The sequence below is a fragment of the Sinocyclocheilus grahami genome, unplaced genomic scaffold (assembly GCF_001515645.1).
Source record: "Sinocyclocheilus grahami isolate Dianchi unplaced genomic scaffold, SAMN03320097.WGS_v1.1 scaffold331.1, whole genome shotgun sequence".
NCBI lineage: Eukaryota > Metazoa > Chordata > Actinopteri > Cypriniformes > Cyprinidae > Sinocyclocheilus > Sinocyclocheilus grahami.
This window is the reverse complement of record NW_015505510.1, coordinates 636,780-651,599: the sequence shown is the minus strand read 5'-3', so window position 1 is coordinate 651,599 and position 14,820 is coordinate 636,780. Positions and strand designations below refer to the sequence as shown.

General features: G+C 37.6%; 1 protein-coding gene across 2 annotated transcripts in view; it reads right to left on the bottom strand.

Moving 5' to 3' along the window:
• LOC107602627 (guanylate-binding protein 1-like) overlaps nucleotides 1–11,463 on the bottom strand; it is a 28,600-nt gene extending 17,137 nt beyond the window's left edge. The window contains exons 1-11 of one of the 2 annotated variants that reach the window (XM_016295180.1): nucleotides 11,111–11,463; nucleotides 10,753–10,949; nucleotides 8,174–8,301; nucleotides 7,854–7,963; nucleotides 7,551–7,744; nucleotides 3,272–3,514; nucleotides 2,860–3,137; nucleotides 2,113–2,325; nucleotides 1,202–1,304; nucleotides 807–1,000; nucleotides 51–565 (exon numbers count right to left, since the gene is read on the bottom strand). In XM_016295180.1, coding sequence (XP_016150666.1) covers nucleotides 344–565; nucleotides 807–1,000; nucleotides 1,202–1,304; nucleotides 2,113–2,325; nucleotides 2,860–3,137; nucleotides 3,272–3,514; nucleotides 7,551–7,744; nucleotides 7,854–7,963; nucleotides 8,174–8,301; nucleotides 10,753–10,945 — 1,878 coding nt within the window. In that variant the 5' untranslated portion in view covers nucleotides 10,946–10,949; nucleotides 11,111–11,463 and the 3' untranslated portion in view covers nucleotides 51–343. Of the gene's footprint in view, nucleotides 1–50; nucleotides 566–806; nucleotides 1,001–1,201; nucleotides 1,305–2,112; nucleotides 2,326–2,859; nucleotides 3,138–3,271; nucleotides 3,515–7,550; nucleotides 7,745–7,853; nucleotides 7,964–8,173; nucleotides 8,302–10,752; nucleotides 10,950–11,110 lie in introns of those variants that run through there. The other variant, XM_016295181.1, reaches the window with a different exon arrangement.
• Between the last annotated feature and the right edge of the window lie 3,357 nt (nucleotides 11,464–14,820).

Here is a 14,820-nt window from a genome sequence, read left to right as displayed (position 1 = left end):
TTTGATCTGTTAACTAAACATTTAAACACAAAGAAAGTACAACACTATTGTTTGATGTCAAAGCTGTTACTGGACATAGATTTCGGCCATAATTTGGCCACATGTCATAGCCTAACTGGAAGGTTCCCAGGAAGATTTATATCAGGATTCATTGATTTTGTGAATCATTTTAACACTACATGGAAGGCGGCAGTCACTCTGATAACAGCAGCTTTGTTCATAGTTCATAACAAATGGTGCTCGCTTGTCAGTTAATATGGCATATAATATGAGAACAAACTATATATATATATATGCATGCATGTATGTATGTGTTAAATATGTCAATAATGTATGTCCATTTTCAAAATAGTTTTGAAAACAAGGACAGACCAACACCAGCTAATTTAGGAAGGAAACCTGGCAACAACAAAGTCGCTGCAGTGCCGATACCATCCAAAACCTTCCTCGTCGTGGAGGGTTGGGACGTCTCCTGTTTATTCATGTCTGATTTTAGGCTGTCAATATCACGCTGCATCCGGGCAGCCTCCTGCTGAAAGCCCTGCTGTAGAAGAGCTTCTCTTTCCTGCAACACAAACAGCAACTGAATTAAGAAAGTCTACTCATAAACTTGACCATAAACAGTGTTATATTTATTTTCCAAAAACAGTACAATACAATAAACCTTAAGCATTAAGCAATTAATTCTAACAAGTCAAACATGTACAGATTCCATTGGTCTTACAGACTTTATGTACTCCTTCAAGCACAGCATTAAACATGTGACATTTTTTTCTGTTTTCTTTTTCTTCTGTATCCTGTTTTACCTTCAATTTTGCTTCCAGGACTCGTTCATTGTCTCTGCTGATCCTTTCCTGCTCTCTCTCCATCTGATGAATGATCTGATTCACATGCTCATCATGAGATCTCTGCATGTCTTTAAACGCCCGCTCCTGTAACAGGTTCTGTTCCTCTAGACCTTTTTGCCGCTGCTCCAGAATTTCATTCTTTAGTCTTTGCACTGTATTGAAAAAGCGAAGGATTAGACAATACACAAAACAGGTATTTAGTAATGAAAGCCGGAGTTACAGCTACTAAACAGAATATTAATCACAAAATCTGTTTGTTACTCTTCTGTGCTCTCATTTAAGTCCTTGTACTGTCTTGTGTATTATTGAGAGCCTTGCTTGATAGATAAGTGTGCAGCTGATTTAAATTGTACCCTCATTCTCCTGTTCCGCTGTGCTGAGAGATTGGTCAGCTTGTAGAATCATATTTCCAGCTTCTTCTTTTGCTCTCAAATATGTACTCAACACTTCTTCACTCTGTGGAGAAAAACACATTTGTAATCATTTAAAATATCAACTGGAGTTTTGCTGTGATTGCAACAAATCATACTTAAAAAAAAAAAGGGTTTGCCCAAATATATCAACATTTTTATAATTTAATTTTTTATAATTTTTCCATAAGGAATGTTGATGCTGCTTACCATGGCTGTCAAGTTGTAAATGAAAACATTTAAAGTACCATAAAACCATTAAAGTACCATAAAAGTTGCCCAGATTACTTGTGTACTATAATAAACATCTTCTGAAGCCATATAATATTAGTGTCATCAGATAACTTGGAATAAAGCACATCAGTCCATTAGTCATTCATGGTGGTGGTGTTGTGGCTGTTGTTCTTTTTTTTTTTTTTTCAAGGTTTCAAGTTTGACAGCCCTGATCATTACAAACTGTTATTTGGATAAAAAGTAACATGTACATCCTTCAGAAATTTTAGTTTTGTGCTTTAAGGAAAATAACAACAGCAGACAGATTTTTGCAAACCTGGGAGTGAGTAAATGTTTTTATGTTTTAGTTTCATTACTGTTACCACGTCAGCATTAAAGATGTTTATCACATTTGGATAAAAAGTAACATGTACATCCTTCAGAAATTTTAGTTTTGTGCTTTAAGGAAAATAACAACAGCAGACAGATTTTTGCAAACCTGGGAGTGAGTAAATGTTTTTATTTACTGTTTCATTACTGTTACCACGTCAGCATTAAAGATGTTTATCAGAGCTGCTAGCTGCTGTTGTGACCTTCCGGAACAATTAAATGTGAGCAAAGCATGCATGTTTGAACTGTACCATTATTTGTGAGTGTGTTCTTGCTCTGTAGTCATTGGTCAGATGTCTGAGTGTGTCCCAGTACTGTCGGTATCCTCCAGGTTTCAAGTATGATCCGTTAGAAATGCTTTTTTCCAGCTTATCAAACACATCACGCAGAAGCTCCTCACACTGCATGCGAGACGCTTCATGATTCTGCTGGCACATATCCTGATATTCATTATGAATCTTTCCCTAAATCATGAGAAGAAGACAGAATATTGTACATGGATTGAATCTCCATTACTTGAATCACTATCATCAATACAAGAGTAGTACAAGTTTTAAAGGTTCATGCATTTAAATACTTTTAATTAAATGTTTTCATTACACTACACATGCATAAATGCATAATATGTAAACCATTTCATTATTCAGTTACATTAAATGAAAATTTGTAAAACAACAGGCTGCAATATTTTTTGTGTGTATTTGTGCATGCATTTTTTTAGATAATGCAAATTTTGCAAAAGAAAAGATGTCTATGATAGTTCTTTATAAATGTTCTGTTGAGAAATGGTCACAGCATTTTGTAAATGAATGTGTCCAGTTCAATTCAAGCTTTATCTGCTGCATTTCTGAAGATTTTTTTATAACTGACAGAAAGGTAAAAATGGTTTTCTAGGACACAGTATAGTTCAGATTTCAAGTACAGTTTCAAGTTGATCTCTAAGTAGTTTCCCTGTTTGTCCCTAATTTTGTTTGGTCTGTATGCAGAAGGCACTTTACCATGAGCTCTTGATGGTATGTCTGTTCATTGTCATTGAAGGACATGGTGATGAAAACTTCAATGGCCTTCTTCTCTGCATCTGTGTGGATGTCGGACAGTTCTTCTGGGCGCATAGGAAGCTGAGCCATGCTGAGCATCTCGATCATGTAGAGCTGCAGGGCCTCCTCCACTGCACGGACGTTCTGGATCTTAGCTAGAGACACCACTGCGTTCTCCAGACACGGAACATTCCCGCTGCGGATCGCCTCTACATAAACCTCAGCAAGATTACCCAGAGCTGTCAGGAAACAACTCCATAGTTCAGTCAACTGTTTGTTCTTTTATACACAGTCCACTAATCATTGGTTCTCAGAAGAGATTCAGAACTGTCATCATTTATTTCTCTTTAAGGGATTTTGTGAAGACACACACCTGTTCCAGTAATTGTACGGCCTCCAGTGACTGTTTTTGGTTCTGCATTGTTGTAGACGTAACAGCAGAAGGTGTTTGCCTGCTCAAGGAACTCTGACTCCAGCTCTTTCTCAGTCAGCTGCTCCATTCTCCTCATGTTTTGCGTACTAGCAGGCCGAGGGAACACAAAGCACTTCCTCACCGCAAAGAATTTGCGCAAACAACTACGGGGCAGGTTATACTGCACAGTCAGAGGTGAGCTACCTAAAATCAGATAATTATGAAATCATAACATATATTGAATATATTATGAGTGCTAATTTACTGTATGTAATGGACACTTATGTTATACCAAAAACTGTGCTGTTTTTGAAATGTTAAAATACATTTTTCTATCCTGTTTTAAGTTTTAGTAGGCCATTTGTAGGTTGATTGGCACTTTTGAGCCTTCAACGTTGCTGTTTTCTTTTAGCAACCCATCTATCAGCACTGGCTTAGCTCTATTAGTTTGAAGTGAGAAATCAGTTTTGAAAGCTTGTTATTTCTGCATTTTTGACTAATGATTTTGACGTTTTTCAACATGACAAAAGTTGTCTGTGATGGCATATAGGCCTATACCTGTTAGTAAAAGAATATTGTAAGAATCTATAGTCTGCCCCGACCCAGATTCCACTCCACAATATGTTTGATCATGCTCATTTCCCAAAATGGCTTTATTATAGAGAAGAAGAAAGTCAACAGTTATATTGTTTGTAGATCACTTGGGATGATCACATCCTGAGCAAATGGTGACCAATTGTAGAATGGGAGCAGGTGTGGGACACTGAGAACCACCTCAGACAAAAGGGGTGTCAGAACTTAATTAACATACAGACCACAGCTGTAACAACAGGAGCAACTTCCTTTACATTGAGGGTAAACTCTAGTGTATAAAATGTTTGAGCTTAGGATGTTCGGGGTTCAGTCTGACTCCATTGAACCCAAGGTACTACATGTACTTTGTCACTACTATTCTGTAATAAAAGTTATTCTTTATCAAGATCTTCAACGTCTTCACTTTTTCTTACATTGGCGAGCCAGCCAGGAATTTCCAAAAAGCAGGAAAAAGGTAAGAAATGCGGTTTATTCTTCTTTTTGCTGGATTGGTCAGGGAAACCCCTTCGTTTAAAAAAATCTAGAAAATAAATTGTAAGGATAGAAGATAAGTTTATTCAGTATTAGCAGGAGGAGTTATTAAGCCTATTCAGTACAATTCTGTTTAAAATTCTAACGGAACTGAATTAACCCGACGTAATGTGGTGGCAGAGCTGTATTGGAATCGTTGTTTCTAAAGTAACTGAAGCAAAGTGCTTAAGTTTAAAGTTTCTAAAGTAACTGAAACTTGTTGTTGGTCTCTTATAATTCTGTTAAGATTCTAAAGTAATTGAATCAACCCGACGCAGTGTGGTGGCAGAGTTGTATTAGATCTATTGTGTCTGAATTTCTAATGTAATTGAAACGGACTGTGAAGATGTTATAATTCTGATTGAATTCTAAAGTAACTAAATTGATCCGACGTAGTGTGATCACAGAATTATTTCATGATAGTTGTGTTATAGTATAGTGAGTCCGACGTACCGCGACTCTTAAGTTTAAAGCAGTAACCCGAAGCAGTGTGGTTTTTGCCCGATGTATTGTGGCACTGTTTTGATCTGATAAATATTATTTTGAGCCCGAGGAACTGTGGCTACAAAAAGGCTGTTTGAGAAAATATAACAAAAAAAAGAAGACCCGACGTACTGTGGTTTTGTCCGATGTACTGTGACAAACATAGTTATATATATATATATTTTTTAACAGTTGCAGAAGTTGAAGCTGTTATAATTCTGTTAAGATTCTAAAGTAATTGAATCAGCCTGACACAGTGTGGTAGCAGAGTTATATTAGACCTATTGTTTCTAAAGTAACTGAAACAGAGTTGTGATAATTCTGATGAAATTCTAAAGTAACTGAATTGACCCGATGCAGTGTGGTTACAGAATTATTTCATAACTATGGTGTTTTTGTGTTGATTAGCCCGACTACTGTGGCTAAGTAAACTGTTTTAAAAATATAACATAAAACCTGAAGTAGTGCGGTTTTGTCCGACGTAGGCTACTGTGACAGTGTTACATTTTTAACAGTTTAGTGTAGAAAAGTTTAGAGACCCAACGTAGTGTGACTATCTTGTTCATAGACTAACAGGTATCTTAAAGAAACTATAGATAATGTTCAGTCAGTGAAGGAAAAGAAGCCTATTGAATTGCTGAACACAATTCAATAAGATTGTGAAAATGGCAGAGTTGATAGTTAAATACATCGCTAACCACGGCTCAGTGGGAATGTTTGATGGGATAGAGAAGGCAGATGACCCTAACGAGTGGGCTATGTCTCGATTAAAAAATTGTCCCAAAATGCCTAAAAACAAAGAGGAAAAAGTTGCTAATGCACTTTAAGCTCTTTTTGCCTCATACAAGGTAACTAAGAAAAGATTAGAAGAAATTCAAACTGAAAACAAGTTGCTAAATTGTCAAGCTAAATTCTATGTCATGTCATTGAGAAATTGTGAGGCTGAAGAGATTATTTTGAAGGAACAGATAGTGAAATTGAGAAAAGAAATTTCATTCTCAAATTTAGATGTTTGTATGAAGGGACAGCTAGACAGTTGGTAAATGTTCAATCCAGTTCTGAATATGAGGAGAAGAACTGTAAGGAAGCCATTAGTCAGTCGACATAATTCCTCAGATGATTTGGAAGTTTGAGACACAAGGCAAGACAGTGTCACTTTTCACACAAAGGAAGGATGAGCTATCGTGATTTGTTTAAGAAGATAGGCAGTTTAGAAACCCAGTTGGCACTGTTGAAAGGAAATAAGGAAGAAGCTATTCACACCTTGCCAGACACAGCACTGCATGAACAACATGACTGTAGCTCAGTCACAAGCAGATGCTGATGTGAATTGTAGGAATAGTTTTATGATAGTATTATGTTTTAGAAAATATGTTTACTATCAAAAGGGGGGTGATTCTTTATCATTTTTTGGAAATGTGTTAATGGCATTAATATTTAAATTTAATTAATGAGAAATTATTTAATTGCATTCTGTGATTAAATTTCTGTAGCTTTGGGTTTGAATGAGAAAAGATTATTGTGGGGGAAAGGGGGGGGGGACCTCTTCTTTTCGATCTCATTTCAGGTATAAGCATTGAGATACTGGAGAAAGATGATCCGGTCATCTGAAGGACAAGAAGGCCAGCAAAGCCAGTGGAGCCAGGGGACTTCCAGAAGAAAAAGGACTTCAAGAAGGCCAGCAGGGCCAGTGGAGCCAGGGGACTTCCACAAGAGAAGGGACTTCTTAAAGAACAGAGTGATCATCAGAACCAGAATGGACACAATGCAAGTGACAAAATGAAAACACAAAAAAAACACACAGACACAAACACACACACACACACACACTATGTTGCCTGTTGATTGATGTTTTTGCTCTTTTGGCCTTTGGCTAGGTTTGTACTGTCATAATGTTTAGTACATTTAGAAAATCTCTTTTGCTGTTATGGTTCTCAAATGCTCCTCTCCCAAACCCCCAAAAAATGTTTGTGTGCCATTTTGCCAAATTTGAGAGAAGTCCCTATGATAATTTTGCCTAATTGGATGGAGCGACAACCAGTGTGCATGAGGTGTAGACTCAGTGACGGGTAAGATTCTCCTTTGGCCAGAGGGGGGCAACCTAAGGCAGGGCTTCACCGCCACTGGGCACCTGCCCTGTAAGGGAGGTGTAATCTGTGTAATGGGAGTGAGTGTGATGCTTCTTTTGGGCCAAGAGCATCAGAGGGGGGACTGTAAGAATCTATAGTCTGCCCTGACCCAGATTCCAAAATGGCTTAATTATTATAGAGAAGAAGAAAGTCAACAGTTATGTTGTTTGTAGATCACTTGGGATGATCACATCCTGAGCAAATGGTGACCAATTGTAGAATGGGAGCAGGTGTGGGACACTGAGAACCACCTCAGACAAAGGGGTGTCAGAACTTAATTAACATACAGACCACAGCTGTAACAACAGGAGCAACTTCCTTTACATTGAGGGTAAACTCTAGTGTATAAAATGTTTGAGCTTAGGATGTTCGGGGTTCAGTCTGACTCCATTGAACCCAAGGTACTACATGTACTTTGTCACTACTATTCTGTAATAAAAGTTATTCTTCATCAAGATCTTCGACGCCTTCACTTTTTCTTACAATATGTTGTGTATGTGTTTAATGTCAACTCTTTATCTCACCTGGTTTGAGTTTCAATGCACCCTCCAGATACTCATCTGATGTTATTAGTTTATCTCCCCTTTTCAGTTCCAAAGTAAAGTCCCGAATAGCCCAGACAAACGATGGAAAAACTCGCATGAAATCTGCCGACTCGTCCTCATGTTGACCCACTTTTGCCTTCACACGAATGTTCTCCGTCAACTCAGTAACGTAGCTACATTCACCGCAGTTCAGGAGGAATAACACTGGTGCCATTTATTAACTGTTAACTCTGAATACATCATGTGTGTGTGTGTGTGTGTGTGTGTGTGTGAGAAGGATACTGCAGCTTTTCCAGTGCCATGTTGTCAATGACGCCTAAGCTGTTGTACACTAGACTGCTGCTGAGAAGAACAGCAAGACAGAAGATCCATGTGTCATGTTTCTCATCCCCCTGAAATATTAAAAGTATGTGTGATTGCCAGTAAGTGGTCACTTATTTACATTTAGTAGCAAAAGGCCATGTAAAGGCCAAATAATTATGTGCAGTTAATCTTCTCGTCTGGTGATTAATTAAAGGACAGTGAAAGCATAAGGTGATGGCAGATTTTATTGCTATATAGAGATAACATTGCTATAGATGCTTTGTGGTTTTCCTACTCACCTTCTCCACGTCCCCAAGTCCCTCTGTGTCCAGCAGCACAAGAGTGTGTCCTTCTTTATTAGGGTGAGGGACACACCACATCCAGATGCCTTTGGTCTTTGATTCAATAGTGCTGCCGAGGGCAAAGCCTGAGACAATCACATTATTAAAGTCAATGACAAATGTGACTCTGGACCACCAAACCAGTCATAAGTAGCACGGGTAACAGCAATAGCCAGCAATGCATCGTATGGGTCAAAATTATCGATTTTTCTTTTATGCCAAAAATCATTAGGATATCAAGTAAAGATCATGTTCCATGAAGATATTTTGGAAATTTCCTACCGTAAATATATCAAAACGTAATTTTTGATTAGTAATATGCATTGCTAAGAACTTCATTTGGACAACTTTAAAGGCGATTTTCTCCATATTTAAATTTTTTTGTACCCTCAGATTCCAGATTTTCAAATAGTTGTATCTCAGTCAAATATTGTCCTAACCTAACAAACCATACAGATTTAGATTTCAGATTATGTATAAATCATCATTTAAAAAATTGACCCTTATTACTGGTTTTGTGGTACAGGGTCACAAATACGGATGCCCAAAATGGCAAACAACTCTTTTAAAAGTCTAGATGCCAATCTAGAACTGAAAAAATTTTATCTTTGTATTCATGTCAGTTTTCTCTGAAAAACATATTCTATTTCTAAGAAAAGTGACTGTGATATCTTCTCTGTGACGTCATTTTCTCTTTCATGATTGTCACGTGATTGCGAACCACATAATATGGTTTCTTGCATGTTTGGTAACACAACCTGACAAACGTTTTCTGAATATAAATAATATTATTTTCTATTTCTTGCTCTCTTTAAGCAACAAATATAACAATGATGCCAAAACTGCTGAATGAATTCAGCCTTCTAGAGATGTGCCTATTTTTTTATTGATGGTTTGGCAAATATGCCAGTTACCTTGGACATACATCAGCACTTAGTGGTGAGAATGCAGCATCATTCAACAGTTTTCAGTTACAATACCGATGCCATTATTGAAGTGCTTTCCTCAGTCGGTCATGATTCTGTGAGCGGCAATGTCAGATAATGAGTAACTGAGATAAAGTGAGTATTATTCACTTCCTTATGTAATCTCAACCACTCCAAGTAAAATAAAACGGGTTTTATTGGGCAGTTGTTATGACTGAAGACTCATGCAACTGTGCATGACTGTAAACATCAAGCATCTTTATGTGTATGTATCGTTTGTGTCTTTATGTGTAAAATATTTGTAATGATATGTTAGTGCAGTTACTGTTTTGCACATACCAAAATTTGAGACACCGTCAACATTTTTCACATTATCAGTTTATTCGCTATAGTTTAGAAAATGGTAATAAAATATGAAAAGAACTCAGAGTTAAACTGTGTCAGAATAAATTAATCTTGATAATGTCAGATAACTTTGATAGAAAGGTATGTAATGAATTAGGTTGAACAGCTGTCAGGTGTTAAATTTAAGTACACAATTAGATAACATCAATTTAGGTCAACCAATTACCAAGCATTGCTTAAAGGGTTAGTTCTCCCAAAAATGAAAATTAGCCCATGTTTTACTCACCCTCAAAGCATCCTAGGTGTATATGATTTCTTCTTTTAGACGAATCCAATCGGAGTTATATTAAAAATTATCCTTGCTCCTCCAAGCTATAGAATGGGAGTAGGCAGGTGTTTTTGTTCAACAATCCAAAAGTAATCAAATAAAGCGCATCCATAATAAAACGTGCCTCACACGGTTCCGGGGGTGTATAAAGGCCTCCTGTAGCGAATTGATGAATTTTTGTAAGAAAAATTAACATTTAAAATGTTATAAATCATTTTTTTCTTATTTCTGCCGACTGTCATACGTGCAAGCCGTTCCAGGTGGACGTGCCGGTGATTAGTGACGAACGCCTAAGCACGGAGGAGAGACAGCAAAACAAAATGTCAGTCACGAATTAGAAGTACAAATCGAGGATTTGTAAAGAAGAATGTAGGAGGATTTTGATATAAGTCAAGAGGAGACTGGTTTTCCTTTGGCAAAGTATGGAAATTTTGCTTCCTTTGCTCCTGTTAACAAACTTGCGAGATTAGCGTATCTCACAGGCGCGTGCCCGACGCATACGTCCTACGTCATCTGCACGGAACGGCTTGCACGTATGACAGTCAGCAGAAGTGAGAAAAAAGTATTTATCTTAGCCTTAATGACAGCCTGTAGTCTCCTGGGCATGCTGTCACCCAGCTTCATGCAAACCTCAACTTCAGTTTTTTCCCCAGACTCGGACTGAATAATGTTTGGTCCCAATTTTGTATCAGTTTTACTGGTAGTCCACTGTATGAAGAATTTTTGGGTATAATATGTCACAGTTTAATTTATTTTGCTATCCTCACTTACATAAATTAACTATAGTGTCCTGCATCCACAAGTAAAACATATAAAAATTTGCCTATATCTGGTGCCTGTCTGAGTAATTTTTGGTTTGACTGTATTCATTTATCGTAACCTCATTATCATATCAGCATGCACCGCTAATGAGAAAGACTTCAAGCATTTTCTCTCACCGGACTGTTGTCCTGCCAGGCGGTTCATAAGGTAAGATTTCCCCGTACGGTAGAGTCCCACCACAGACACCACCACCACCGGCTCATTGAGCCCATCCAGAATGTCTTTGGCCTCTTTTCTCACACACAGCTGCCCTTTTTCATCGTTTTCAATAAAACACACCGGAGCAGACATGAACCCGCCACACGCCATGACTCTGCAAAAGAAAACAACAATAAAACACAACACAGGCATTAGCCAGTAATTTCATAATTACACACAGAAACAAAAACAAAAACATATATAAAATAAAAATTAAACTTACATTTGAATACATAACTGAAAGGCATGTAGAAAAAGAAGCTGTTTATAGCCTACCGTTAGCAAAGCGATTTGTTTGAACAGACGAAACCGTCCTTAAATTCAGAACCGCACAAACCCGATCTTCCGAGGCTGCTTCCGTCTTAAATGTGTGTCTTTGTTCATAAGTAATTAGCCAGACACGCACTCTCACGGATGCTGCCGCGAGTGAAAGTGAAAGTATGCTGGTTCAATTCGCTGAGACAACGGCTGCAGCCAGCGGCTTCCCAGAAATCACCCGTTTAACATAAACAGCTAAACATAGACTCTGGGTTCAGGTGACTAGACGTCCCCGTTTTCAGGGAGTGGTGTGCTGTCCCCGTTTTACAGCACGTTAAAAACAACAGGCAAATAAAAGTAAAACCCGAGCAGCCAGCTGGCAATCGTATGATTGTGATCATTTTAACCAGCAGAGGGCGCTGCGAGCTATACTTGTTGGTCACGCACAGAAAGTGCATACATTGTGGTCAAAATGAGCCTAAAATACAAAATAAGCTAGATTAAAGAATAGAAAAGATTAATTTCCAAAAGCATAAACATAAAATGTGAAAAGTTGTAATTACTTTACTCAGTTTGTTAAATGTTACAGTTTGAAAAATATTAATCATAGGGCCTATTTGTTTTATATATCTAAATATTTTAATATTTGTTTTCATATTTTCTCATATTTATTGTTTTACTTTTAATGTGTTTTTGCAAAGCTTTTATGTATTATGTATTATAATTTTGTTATAATAGGCCTACTGTTGTAAGGGTAAATAGCTAGCCTATATATCAGCAGTGAGTTGAAGTCGGTGTTCCTGTTCTAAAATTTGATTTACGTAATTCAATGAGTTCATTGTGTTTTCTGTTTGGCTGAAGTTCAAGTGGAACCTGTGTTCCTTTTATTAAACTTAATTTAGGCTACTTCATAGGTACCTGTGGTGATTAAAGAAAACTGTTCACGAGCACTTTGCATTCTTCCCTCATATCCTAAGGCGGGTGTAGTAGCTAAGACGCGAGGAAAGGAAACCATGCACAAATAAGAACCCCTTTTCATGTTTCTGTCCGTCAATGGGAGGTAGCCATGCCCTGTTTTTGAGCTCCCACCCCGTTTTGGAGTTCCCAGACTTCCCACACTCATTTAGAGATCTTCAGGCTGCAGCTTCTCTTCTCCAATTATTGGACGTTTTGATGTGCTTTGCCTAACTTGCTAAATCATAAAGGCTCACTAAAGAAAAAGAAAAAACGTCTCTTTATCTTTCTCTCAACGGCTCTTTCATCAAACTGGCATAGGTGATAAACTCACGTGCCATCCAATTTCAAAGAAAGAAAGTGAACTCGAAACCGAGAGCTCACGATCCTATCATCTGCTGCGACAGTAGGCCACACACACACACACACAGGTTTGTTTTTATGGTTTATGGGGACTCTCCATAGGCGTAATGGTTTTTCTACTGTACAAACCATATTTTCTATTGCCCTACACCAACCCTACCCCTAAACCTACCCCTTACAGGAACCTTTCTGCATTTTTAGATTTTCAAAAAACTTAATTCTGTATGATTTATAAGCTTTTGTACCAGTGGGGACCACAATTTAGGTCCCCACCGTGACACGAGTCCCCATGAGTCTGTGTGTAGTCAGGTTTAAGTCCCCACCAGGATATATAAACAGTACACACACACACACAGGTTTGTTTTTATGGTTTATGGGGACTCTCCATAGGCGTAATGGTTTTTCTACTGTACAAACCATATTTTCTATTGCCCTACACCAACCCTACCCCTAAACCTACCCCTTACAGGAACCTTTCTGCATTTTTAGATTTTCAAAAAACTTAATTCTGTATGATTTATAAGCTTTTGTACCAGTGGGGACCACAATTTAGGTCCCCACCGTGACACGAGTCCCCATGAGTCTGTGTGTAGTCAGGTTTAAGTCCCCACCAGGATATATAAACAGTACACACACACACACACACACACACACAAAGCATATGTAAACATTTTAACAAACGTTAAATGTAGTATAATTCATAAACTACCCCATTTGTTAATAAAAGAGTTAGTTCAGCTATCCTTGTGGGGACTCTCCATAGGCGTAATGGTTTTTCTACTGTACAGACCGTATATTCTATTGCCCTACACCAACCCTACCCCTAAACCTACCCCTTACAGGAACCTTTCTGCATTTTTAGATTTTCAAAAAACTTAATTCTGTATGATTTATAAGCTTTTGTACCAGTGGGGACCACAATTTAGGTCCCCACCGTGACACGAGTCCCCATGAGTCTGTGTGTAGTCAGGTTTAAGTCCCCACCAGGATATATAAACAGTACACACACACACACACACACACACAAAGCATATGTAAACATTTTAACAAACGTTAAATGTAGTATAATTCATAAACTACCCCATTTGTTAATAAAAGAGTTCGTCAAAATCCATATTTATATACGACCACCAACTCAATCACCTCAAATTCATATGGATGAGGACGACTAGACCTCCTATCTTTATTCTGCAATAGCTCACCTTGCTCAAGAAGTCGTTCTGCAGCATCACGATTTCACGAAAATCACCTCATTTTACGGACTTTCTGGGAGTGGGCTTCTGAGACGGCGCTGACCACCTCTTCAGTATTTATACACGAGCTTCAGTCAGAACCATCCACGACCGAAGACAAGCAGAGGTAAGATCTATTTTTCTCCTCTTTAAATTACTTAAGCAGACATTAGAAATAAAATCTCTTAAAACACATAATCATAGGCCTACAGTCTAATGTAGTAATTCAAATGTTTGTAATCACCTTCCATATTTCAAGATTGCTTTTCATATTTAAGTGAACTCTGTGAAATCTACTGATATCATCATATGCATAGATATGAATAAAAAGATATCAAAACAACCATTCTTAGTTTATTATTTTGGATTGTTTGGATCTTGTTTTATTTTATTTGTCTTTTGGTATTTTACTGCCCTTTTGGTATATTTGGTATTTTCAGACCAAATTCTAATGAACACTATATGTAATAATAAAAAGAGCTGTCAATTATACTGTAGCCAGGGGGCAGCACAGCACTGCTTAAACAGCTACTCCACATATTCTCCAATTATTCCACTGCAGAGGAATGAAACTAATGTATAAAGGCTATAATTCAAACTGAAATGCAAATTAATAATGGGAAGGGCTTCCATAACAAAACAAAAAAAAGAACAGTTATGACTGGAATGAAATTTCTGTCTAAATAGATAAATAAATAATCATGCACATGTGTTTTATTATTCTACAGAGCCCATGTGCAGGGGGTTTCAGATAACAGACAGAGCTGTTGTTTGTCAGTGTAAACTGAATCTGAAAACTCTTTCACTTTCGACTCCTCCATTAGAGATCGGCCAGTGACAGTGCATTTTTTTCAATCAATATCATGCATAGAGCAGAGGATAAGAAACTTATAGGCAGAAGATATGTTAAGCTGTTTCTCTTTAATTGTATGTAGATGCAGTGGTTTACACAGGCCTGAAGATTTGCAATATTTCTTTAATTACAGCAGCAAATTTAGAGACATTACACACAGACTAAAATGCAAGAAATACTACTTGATCAAGAGCTGTAATATCATAATGCAGCCCAACCTAGCTGCAGTTTATCACAGCTATGCTGAAACTCAGACTCATATTGACACTGTGCGTTAAGTCTGTTTGATTTTGTGTGTATGGTTTTTACGTAGGATCGTGTCTTGT